Source organism: Alternaria atra (assembly GCF_907166805.1).
Source record: "Alternaria atra isolate CS162 genome assembly, contig: 25, whole genome shotgun sequence".
NCBI classification, from domain to species: Eukaryota; Fungi; Ascomycota; class Dothideomycetes; order Pleosporales; family Pleosporaceae; genus Alternaria; species Alternaria atra.
In genome coordinates, this window is record NW_025091323.1 from 3,333,594 (window position 1) to 3,345,175 (window position 11,582).

The 11,582-nt window shown below is 48.8% G+C and overlaps 2 protein-coding genes across 2 annotated transcripts; one reads left to right on the forward strand and one right to left on the reverse strand.

The window, feature by feature from the left end:
* Positions 1-399: 399 nt before the first annotated feature.
* On the reverse strand, positions 400-5,846 carry ALTATR162_LOCUS6172 (uncharacterized protein; the record flags this gene model as incomplete). Its single annotated transcript, XM_043313793.1, has 3 exons — positions 400-947; positions 1,000-1,535; positions 4,876-5,846. The coding sequence occupies 3 exons, from the start codon at positions 5,844-5,846 to the stop codon at positions 400-402; spliced, it is 2,055 nt and encodes a 684-aa protein (XP_043169728.1).
* Positions 5,847-9,178: 3,332 nt separating this feature from the next.
* ALTATR162_LOCUS6173 (uncharacterized protein) lies at positions 9,179-11,215 on the forward strand (the record flags this gene model as incomplete). Its single annotated transcript, XM_043313794.1, has 6 exons — positions 9,179-9,334; positions 9,388-9,682; positions 9,731-10,107; positions 10,158-10,383; positions 10,439-10,561; positions 10,623-11,215. 6 exons carry the CDS (start codon positions 9,179-9,181, stop codon positions 11,213-11,215), a joined length of 1,770 nt encoding a protein of 589 aa, XP_043169729.1.
* Positions 11,216-11,582: the final 367 nt, after the last annotated feature.

An 11,582-nucleotide genomic window follows, 5' to 3' on the forward strand; every position in this document is an offset into this window, starting at 1 on the left:
TCGCTTGTCGAGATTTGAGTTGCGTCCACGGTTTCATGCGAAGAAAGGAAACAGCGGGGATCAGAACAGAATGTCGAGCAGATATGATCGATGGCTTCGCGGAGCAAGAGCAAGAGAAGCGCGTGGTCCAAGGAGGAAGTCGTAAAGGGCATGTGCGTCAGCGACAAACAAATCGAAGGAAAAGAGCCCACATGCGAGGGCCCATTTCCCAAAAGCAGTAAATTATTATAGAAGTGGCATCGACGTGGAAAACAGCATGAACGGCGTTGCGCGACTTCCACACTTTTCAACTCGCTGCTGTTAATGGTCCTTCTTCCCTACCATTCTGCTCAGTCCAAGAGCCAGCACACCTCAGTCAATTCTGGAACTGCTCGACATACAAGGCGCAAACAATTCCCATCACACGCGTCCGACGTTCCCGATAATACCCTTCAGACACTCAGGGACCGTCTTCGCCGCATCGCCCTTGAACATCCAGTCACCTGTCCAAACACATCCTGGCTCGTCGTAGTACTCTTCCATGTTGAAATAAGCAACTCGCGCACCAGCGCTCCGAGCCCGGGGTATATACATTGCAGCTGGAAGGACAACGGCACTCGTTCCAATCACAAGCAATAGGTCGAGAGGTTCAGAAGACACGAAGGAGTATACGATTCCATTGAGGGTGCTTGACAGGCTCTCGCCGAAGAGTACCACACTCGGTCTCATGAGGTTGTTGCATCTTGGGCAATGAGGTAGTTGGGTATGGTCTAAAGGAGGTAGAGGGACGGACGCATCGCTGATATCGGTCGTGATTGTGAGCGCCTCGTTGGCGGGATAAGAGATTGGCACACTGTAATCGCAGTGGGCAGTACAGCCTGGATCGTACTTGCTGCATTTCATCTCAAACAAAGTGCCGTGTATTTGTGCTATCTGCTCATCCGGAAAGCCCGCTCTTTGACATAAGCCTACAAGTATTAGCATACTTATTCCCAAAATGAAGTCTGGATATATGCTTACCATCGATATTTTGATTGATTGCAAAGAACCCGTCTTTCTCTTTTGCGAGTTTCGAAAGTGCAATGTGTCCCCGGTTTGGCTTCGCCTCTTGCGCACGCTTCATACGGTCGCTGAAGAACCACCATACCCTCACTGGGTCATCGGACAGGGCCTCGATGTTCGACAGTTCTTGTGGCTCGATGCCTCTCCATCTTCTGTCTTCGCCGCGAAATGTTGAAAGTCCCGAGGAAACTGACAAGCCAGCACCTATGAGAGCCAAGATGCGCTTCGATGACTGCAGGTACTGGGTAAAAGATGTGTATTCGTCCATATCAATTCCTAGTGCTGGGTCGGGCGTAGTCGTTCCGCGGAATTTGCGCATTTCTTGCTTTGTCTTGAGTGCAGATGTCACTTTCGACTTAGCAGGTGATAAAGTATGGGAATTTTGGGACGAGGTGAGGTTGATATTTCGAAGCGCGGTCGCAATCTCCGTCGTGTGGGAAACGCTTTCCGCGCCAGTAGAGGGATGACTTGCCATGGCGCAATATGTAGGTTTTCTGTACCTTGTCAAGCATCAGAGTGGGAGAAGGTCTTATCCTCTATTCGAAATGATCAGGCAGGCGGAGTGGACGCCTTACATAATTGACATGACTCATGCTACCCTGCTTAAATGGAAGTCACCCACGAAAACAACGGTATTACCATACAAGAGCCAGAAGTCCGGTCATAGGCACTCTGCACGACTGTTGCTGTACTGGGTTGGTCACGCGCGAAGATTACCGCGCTTCATCAATACAGGCGTCATCATGAACAATCAAACATTACGAACAGACCATCAAACAACCAGTAGCTGCCGCATCAGATGTCGTGTATTCTGGAGGTCTCTTCTCACAACTGGCTGGACGAATGCGCGATGCTTGCCGGTGGTGGTGATGGGCAAGGTGTAAGGCTGCACAGGTCTGAAACACGAGTAGCACGCTAATTACGTCAGGGTTGCGGCAATCTGCCCTTTGTCCATTGGCCTTCCAGCAGACCTCATCAATTGCGCAAACCTTACTTGAGCCATCACATGATCCAGTCAGTGCACTTCCTTTTGTGTCTCTCTTATATTAGTGAGCTACAACACTTACACTTTGCACGCCGCTGCACCTTCCCCAATCCTGACGCCATAGACCGAAATCCACGTTGACCCGAGTACTGATTAGGTCGCTCCACCACTTACAAACCTTTCGAGATTGCGCATATTTTCGGCAACGACTCTGTTCCACGGATAATCAACCACGCAAGGAATTTTCAATATGCACTTCGCCAAATACAAAAATTGAGCTCAGATTCGGAGTCCAATTGCAGTGCAAATGATCCTGCCTTCTTTCTATATTGGATGAAGAACCCAGACCATTCAGCGATGCGGCCCGTCTTTGGTGTCGTCCTGTACCAATCTGCACTCCATCGTGGCTATCCTCGTCTTCTGCGATATATTCCTTGTCAATGACCAATTCGTATCTATTAGTCATTGTCAGCGGCTTCCTTGGAAAGTCCTGCCAAGGCAATGACAAAGTTCTGCTTCGTAAAGTGTTTCCCACCTCCTTCCACACAGCTGCTGTTCATGGCGACGACAGCCCTAAGGAGCCGACCTACTGCCTGCCTGAATGTCGAAGATCAGGCAACTCAAGGTCAGGCAATGCTGCTTTTAGCGCTTCGTCCAGCTCACCGTTCAAGCTCTAGAGCCTATCCTATCTGAGATCTTGTAAGTCGAGGCTAATTGTACCCGGGGTGGTCTGTGTTTCGAATGTGTCGGCTTGTTTGTTGTGTAAAGTGGTTGTTTTCTCGGATGACGTGGATTACCTAGAACCCGTCGGAGACTCGGGTCGTGAGTATAAATAAGATACAACTGAATGTGCGGTATACATGTCGTCGCTCCTTCATTTTATAACCACGGTTGAGGAATACCAATGTCATGGGCACTGTGAATGTATTGAGTATCTTCCTTTTGGCAAGCGCTGCAGTCCTAGGAAAGATCGTCCTTCCCGTGTAATGTCAACATCTCGTCTCGCACCTTCACGTATACCCAACACAATGGCGCACCTCTTGAGGTCGAGCATAGGTAACGCCATCTGCACCTCCGCTTTGTAGCAGCGCGCCTCTAGCTATATGAGTAACCTAGTTCGCATTCGCATAGGATGTCGAGTTTAGTGTCCTCCAGACTGGTCAGTATATCGGCCGTCATATGCTCACGATTTCCGCATTGACTCACTTTTAACTCCTAATTATCACCAGCTAACATTAACCATCCGCATCGCCATAACCTTGGCATTAAGCTTGTCTGAGTGTGTTGTTAGCTTATGGTCTGGTAAAGTAGATGCTATTGGTTACTGTACCCAGAATTTATTCTCTCCGCAGACTTGTTTGCATAGGCCCTCATCTTTCACCTTTGGGGCCCTCATCTTTCACCTTTGGGGCCCTCATCTGGGGAAGCTTTCATGGCTTTTCCAAACCACTTTGCATCTGAGCAAGCAGTCATTGGTTCCTCGTCTCTCTCTAAACCTTGGGTGGCCGTTGTGCTAATTGGCTGCATACGCGGTTGCTCAACTGGTCTCCAGATCATTGTCCAAAGTTCGCCTGCCAGATTCATTGTGTAATCGAAAGCGCCTTCCAGTAACGGCCAGATTGGCTGATGGTAGTAGTGATCCATAGCGCACACACGGTGAGGGGTCGGTGTGCGAAACTCAGCCTGTATTTTGAACAAGTTTCAGAATGTTAAAGAAGTTGTATCATTCGAGTGCATTCGGTGTTATAGTGAGTTGTGGTAGTGTGCCGAGAGATAAGGTGATAGATAAGAGTCCTGATATGGCACCACGGTGATTGGAGCAGCGCAGCGGGACCGAGCGCGGTGCACTAATCAGGAATTCCTTTTGGGTATAAGTTTGAATTTTTCTGCTTTATGATGTGTAAACGTCAGCTACCAATACCGCATAACCACGTCGCTCTACTCCAACACATCTTCTGCTGTACATGATGTCAACCTTGACGACGTTATGAGACCTGCTAGCATGTGTCCAGTCCTGTCACCAGACCTAACAGTCTAGGATTCTATGTACCTGCCATGATGGCACGGGGACCAACGAAGATCAACGGTGCTTGCGAGAGAACACAGGTAGCACGAACATGTTCATGTTGCATTGTTCCAGACCCCAACCAAGATTTGATTGCGCATTTCTTACACTACAGGAATAACGTGCTACCGTCATGTTTTGGCCCACTGTGAAGATCAATATTGGGGTTATGAGTGGCAACGCCAGGTGGGATGTGAACTGAATGACGGTCTGTTCTACATTAGTAAGGTGATGTTTGATGCTGGTAAAGCAGTTGTTGTCGCAAAGATCAGGGCGGTGAGAGTTCGTGAGAGTCCAACGCCCGTGGGCGGTTGCAAATCGACTGCTTTGTCATCAGTCACTGCGCCAACGGGGACCCCTAAGTTCGCACGCCATCACGCTCACTTTTGCCACAGAGCTTTTGAGTACCAGAACTCTCTATCAATGACACGACACTATCGAAAAGTATTTCGAGAGATACTGGAAGTACTATAAGTACTTTGTCGATGGAGTAACAAAGAATGGAAGAGATAATGCATCATGGTAGGTTAACATTGCTGAATCGGGAAAGAACTCAGCCCGGCAGACTGCGCACCTGTACCTACACTCATGCTTGATGTTAAGCTGCAAGTCTAAACATGTAGTGCAAAGCTCATGGCCACAAACATTCAACTTTCGCATCTCAACACCTGCATCGGCGCAAAGAGGACAGGATGAATCGGCCGAGCTTAGTACTATAGAGACACTATCCAACTCTGCGTGTTCCGGACCACGAAGCACGTCTTGAACATCGAAGAGTTCGTACTCACGGGTATGCCAATCGAAGTCGTCGTACTGGTCAAAGTCGTGGTTCGCCACGTGTTCAGGTACGTGCTCTTGGTAGTCTTCGTACTCGTCGACTTCATCCTCGTCGTCTGAGACGTCTGGAATGAAGAACGCGTTCAGTAGCGGCGAAGAGTATGAGAAGAACCTACCGACTTGTCGATAGAACACGGCTACTCTCGCTTTATTATCAGCTTGATTCTTGTCGACAGCATAACTGTTGCAGAAGGCCAAGTCATTGATCAACATCTTAAAGGCACTTTCGACATGTTGTCGCAAAGGGTCATGGATTATATGAACAAAGGATTGGCCCACAATATCTCGCGCTTCCGATGCTGAATTGTAGACGCCGCTCGTTCCAAGCTGCTCGCGCACAAACTGCTCGATGGCTGCGCATAGAATATCGATCTGCTCCTTCATGCAGTCGTCAATAATATCTTGTGGTACGCTTTCGGCAGAGATATTGTTAAACATATCGAAGGCGTCTGTGATTTTTGGGCCAAGGACGCTCGTCATCTCGATCGCCACGGCATTCAGCATTCCCAGAGCACCATAGGCTTCGGTGTAATCCCTATCTTCTTGACGGTGTACATGAATGTAGAACGCATTGAGAATCTCAAGCAGGTATTCGAGCTCCATGTCAGGGTTTTGAACACCCTCGGTATTTCCGTAGTAATCAGCCGCAGTCCTCTTGAGGGTACTTACAATTTGCCATGCTCGATCACAGTATAACGTAGACCAAGTCGCTTCCATGCGATCATCACAGAAAGCTCCGATAGCATCGTCAAGTGCGTTGCGAAGCCGAACGGCATATAGACTGTCGAAGTCCGAAGGCAGCTTCTCATTGAGACGGGCTAGTGCTAATACAGCCCATATGATACATGTCGGGTCAACGAAATCGATGTCAAATATACTGCCGAAATCTGCGTTTTTTGAGAAGTTGCTCGAGGGCATCTTACGTCCAGTATTAAAGTACTCACAAACAAGGGATACCGCAAACATAAAGAACACCAGTGTTGATGATAATGCAGCAGCGTGAGTATCAAGTTGATAGTGGTAAAGATTGTGATTGGGTGGCGAATCTTGAATGTTTCGATTCCGAAAGGGAAGAGCTGCTGAGTTACGTTAGACAGAGTCTCACGGCGTGCTATAAAAGCGGAGCTTTACAGCGTATCGGTATTACCACAATGAACATGTAGAGTGTATTTTCACGGCGATAGTGTTGGATCATATTGTGAAGAGGATATCGCGCACGATGTTCCCGAACTTGCAGGTCTTTACCAGATTTGCTCTTCAGCCGAGTTGACCCAAGCCGTCCAGCTTCGTAAGAATTCATGATCACAATGAGACATCCTGGCGTGCAGACGGCCTTCCGCGAGAGGCTTTCCGATTGTATGCAGGTCATCTGGAGCAGTTCGTATCACCCAGACCTGTTGAATAGGGGGCACTTTCTGCAGGAGTGATCCTGTTACCCTGTATCGAAATCGGAGAACATGACAGAGAATATGCGCGAACGGGCGGAAGATTGGAACCAGGAATCCGTCAATGCCAATGAAACTAACAGGCCAGATCGGCTGGAACCTGCACATATATGGAGAGACACTGGGATAGATTATTTGTTGGTATTCAATCAAAGTGTGATGCAGCTCTGGAGGCGTTCAAAGACACTTGCTAGAAGAGGGGGTGACGTCAAGACACTGAGGGTAGATCCCCCCTTTGTTCCTAGCCATCGGCATGGTGTCGGCATCTACCAATGTGACGCACCATCCCAGCGATCAATCGAAAATGAGTGTCTTTGCAAGACTGCTCGCTGCAGATATGCCATATGTTTCAATCTGCTCTTGAGAGAATAGGAAGGCCTCCGAAGCTTTGTGGAAGGCCCGCCATAAAGTTGTACAAGCAGAAGCCCAAGCACCGGCGCTCGGCGCAATGTCTCTGTGGATCTGACGACCTGCCGACATGCTACCTGCAGAATTGATCAACCACATACTTCATCCTTCTCCAAGAAGAAAGCTTGTACACTACACACTGTACTCGTTCACTCTTACGGTACAGGAGTGAGTGTGAAAAACCTGCCTCCTACGACGTTTTGTATATGGATCCAAAGAAGAAAATAGGTCAGTCGTGCGTGCCCGGTTTCTTTCTACATGTCTGCATCCACTACTAGTAGCACAGGTTGTAGTGCAATTATTTACACAATGCTGGTTCGTAGTGCCGTTGTTCTACGCTACAACAGATTTGAGTGGGTTGTCATCCCAATTTCGGTTTCTTGATTCGCATTATCGTCATGTTCGCACATCACAAACAGTTTCGCAAAGTCGAGAACCCTCGGTGGTCGCCAGTTATACCCGTTATCAAGCCTTGACTACCTTGGAGACGTAAACATCAAGTTTGACGTTATCGTTGTTCGTCGCTGTCTGCTTGAAGGGAGCCGAAGCCAGGCTATCAGTAGCAATTATTGTTGGGAAGGTGAATGTGCTCCTGCTACTGCATGCAACAAGCTGCTACAAATAGAAACTCGGAGCCTGCGACGCACTTCTACCCGAATGGACCCGATCAATGCATCTCTAAACATGGTAGATCCGAAGCGTCACGCGTATTGTGTGCCGCGGCAAAAGTATCGAATGAAGGCACGCGCGAGAGGAATTCTGTTTGCCAATCTACTGACTGGCATGCGCCAATACTGCCGAACAGAGAAGCGTTAGGCCTCTTTTGATCCATTCAAACCATAGCTCATCATTCGAGTAGTTACCCTGGAATTTGAAGGCCGCCGTTTCCGGCGGCAAGATGTTATCGCCAAAATAACGCAGTGAGTATCACTTCCAGCTGACGGCATCAATGAGTTGATGTTCCAGCTTGATTTCGCCCTACCCGATGAAAGCACCCTTGACGCTTTTCATGGCTTCCTGCATTGTGATTATAGACGCGAAATGTCGACCAACTTTGTATTTGATTGTCCTTAGAGTGGAGAACAGCCAAAATAATGCCGTGATGCAGCACGAAGAACACCTTTGTGTCTTGTTCTTCATGCTCACTTTACTCAAATATCCCCAGACAACCGTTTTCTCATCGCATACTGTGAGGGGTAGTTATAGGCAATAATATTTGCTTCACACTACAAGAGAATAGTGGGGGAAAGCTCTGTATTACTACACTAGGTGGGGAGGTCGTGAGAATAATTCTTGCCCATCTCCTAATGCACGGAGCGCAGATTATAAGCAGGTTCAGAGGCCGAGGCGCACGCGAGAGAAGCAAACATGTTGGGACCATAATCGTCCCCCTCGCTCAGCCTCTGCCATCCTGTGTTACACATACTCAGGAATGGTGTAGTCAAAACATCGGTAGCAAGATGCGTGACAAATATCGGCCCGATCCAAAGCCATTGGGGGCGTAGTCGAGGCGTCCAGTGGTTCCCGTACGCACCCACGAGCAATGCTCATGCTAGTCTGGATTGTATAGCAGGCACATGCAGCAACTCAATGTCCCTCGGTAACTTTCCAAATACCATGGATTCCAGTGCTGTGGCTTTAGGTAGCCAACATCCAGAAGAGATCGACAGCACCCATTGGACTGGTCACAACCTAGGCATATTGCAAGCGCTTAAGGGTCGCCCTCGCTGAGTCCGTGCGAACATTCCAATGACGTCCTTCTTAGTATCTTCAAGGTTCACACGTGACGGCTCAAGTCCTTTAGCCGCGTCAAAACTTGAGACGATTACAACGATTCTACGATTAAACACAAAGCAAAACAGACCATGATTCGAAGGAGAGCCCTTCGGAACGAAACTGGCTAACCTCGCTCTAAGCATCCCATAAGAAGACGAAACCAAGAGGTAAGCCTCATGTAGAGAGGAAGAAAAGTGCACGTTGCACCAATGAGGCAAGCTTTCTGCTCCGGACGCTAGTGCAGCTAGCAAGCAAGCGTGCGGGGCCCCCGCACTAATCGGTCCGCCACACACTCCACTATGATCTACAAGTCGTCAAACGGGCAATACGGCATGGTTGACGGCGCCTTGTTAGCGGAGAGGTGTCTTGGCCTTGTTGTTGGGTCTGTCAGCCCCGCTTACAGCGCTGTGTTACCGCGGCTCGTGTGAAGTTAGTGTCGATTCAGGCTATCTATTTTACTACCTTGCGACAGATATGAGGGCTGAATCATAAGCTAGGACTACGTATCGATAGTCCCTCTTACTAGGGTAAGAGAACAATCGAACTACTTGAACTATTTGAACGTCTTGAACTTTCTTTTTCTTCCTGACTGTACGCTCTCTCAGCCTTACCATTGTCAAGATGCAGGAAGCAGCGAGATCAGAAAACCGCTCTCACGATTTCGATAAAAATGAACAAAGCCATCTCGAGATGGTGGCTACTCGCACTCCGCCGAGCGAGCCCGAGAAACAGCAGCTGGCGCCTGTCATGAGTAGAGGCCCAGAAGTGCATGAGAAGGTGAGTGCAAACACTCCACAGTCTGATCCAGGTCTGACTGTGACAATATCTAGATGAACGCAAGGTTGTTCATGACTCTTCTGTGTATGTCATTTCTCTGGATTGGCTCTCAGATCCCGCTCTACCTCTTCGGCTCTGTCCTTCCTTTGATATACCAAGATATTGGTGGAGTTGATCGATACGTTTGGTTTGTAATCGGATACCTCATTCCCAATGCAGCCCTCTGTCCATTTGTAGGCGCCTTGTCAGATCTTTTTGGGCGTCAGAAGGTGGCCATCGTGGGTCAGGTTGCACTCATCATCGGGCCGATCATAACTGCGACAGCAAATACCATGAACATTGCCATCGGTAAGTGCCGCAACTTTGTATGAAACATCACAAACTAACGAACTCTAGCTGGCCAGGTCTTCTCGGGCATCGGCGCCGGCTTGAACGAGCTCATCGCCCTTGCCGGCACAGCAGAAGTTGTGCCTGTCAAGGACCGTGGCAAGTACGTCGGTCTTGTCGTGATTACCATCCTCCCCTTTTGCCCCTCAGTATTGTGGGCTCAGTTGATTGCTCAACAAAGCAACTGGCGCTACAATGGTATCTTAGTGGGAGTATGGAACTTCATCGGTTTGATACTATGTATCTTCTGCTACAAGGATCCGTCTCGCTTGACCGAGGAATACACCGCCCGTCATGTCCTCCGCCAGGTTGACTACATTGGTGGTATTCTAAGTACAGTCGGTATCACTCTGTTCATGATGGGGTTACAATGGGGCGCGTCACAGGTCAGTAGACTATCTCGAAGCAAACATACAATAATGCTAACATTTTGTAGTATGAATGGGGAAGCCCGCACAATGTGGTGCCTTTCGTCCTAGGTCTCGTGCTCATCATCGCCTTTTTCGTGTGGGAGGTGTATGCTCCATACCCCATGGTTCCGAGAGCGCTCTTCCACAAGGCGAAGCAGACCATGATCGTCATCCTTCTCATCACTTTCCTCAGTGGTGGTAACTACTTCGTCATGCTACTCTTCTGGCCGACCCAGGTGTACAATGTCTACGGTGAGTGTATCCCACAGCGATTTTACGCACCGCAATCATGCTGATATGAGAGTAGGTGACGACCCAATCGGCGTCGGTATCCGCTCTCTTCCCATCGGCTTCGGTATCATCGGCGGCGCAGTCGTCTGCCTTGTCCTCATACCCATCACCAAAGGCCGCGTCCGCGAGTTGATGATCTGTAAGCGTCACTGTACGAACTGCATGTGAGACATATACTGACTTCGTGAACCCACATTTAGTCTTCACGGCTATGATGACGGCCGGTACAGGAGCCATGTGCGTTGCGCGACCCGACAACCTCAATGTGGTATACGCTCTCGCCACACTAGCATCCGTTGGAGTGGGTGGAGTCATCATACCGTCCTCAATCATTGCGCAGATCGCCTGCCCAGACGAACTCATCGCAACTATCACCGCCATTACACTTAGTATCCGCTATCTGGGTGGCGCAATCGGTTTCGCAGTATACTCCAACCTCTTCTTCCGCAAGGTCACCCTACACTTAACCGAAATCGTCGCCACCAAGACACTGGCATATGGTGCCATCATCAACCCTCTATCAGAGGATGGGCTCGTCGTCATCTCACATGTTACCAACCTCATGGGTAACGCGAGGTTCGACGAAGTTAGGGAAATTCTTGCTACAAACCCGCAAGTCCTAAAGAGAGACTCATTCCCAGTCATCTTGGCAGCTTCGCAAGAGGCTTTCTCGTTGGCGTATAGGTGGCCATACTGGATCTCGATTGCTTTTGGTGGTGCTTGCTTCATCTTGAGCTTCTTTGTTGGGAATATCCGGAACCTTCTGACAGCCAAGGTTGCCCATCCTGTCTGAGAAGGTAAAAGGCTTGCGTGTATTGCTTGGAATGGTTATTGTGATCAACACGGCTACGGTAGCCAAAATTGTATGCAACCTACAACTATTAACCCATATTCACTTGTGCAACAGAGCTCACATGCAACTTGACAATGGCATGAATAGGATCTGTATTGTATTCACGTTACGAAAGCTCGCAATTTGTTTGTGCACTTGAAAGACATGTCATTAAGCTTGCAAGATGCGAATTACTATTACCTTCCATCGCTTGATTAATGTTGTTTCCTGTTTTTATGATGGTGTGCACATGAAAGCACACCGGGTATATGACGCCATGACAGCTGTTAACACGACTATGCTCACTATGCAAACCGATTCGAAGAGT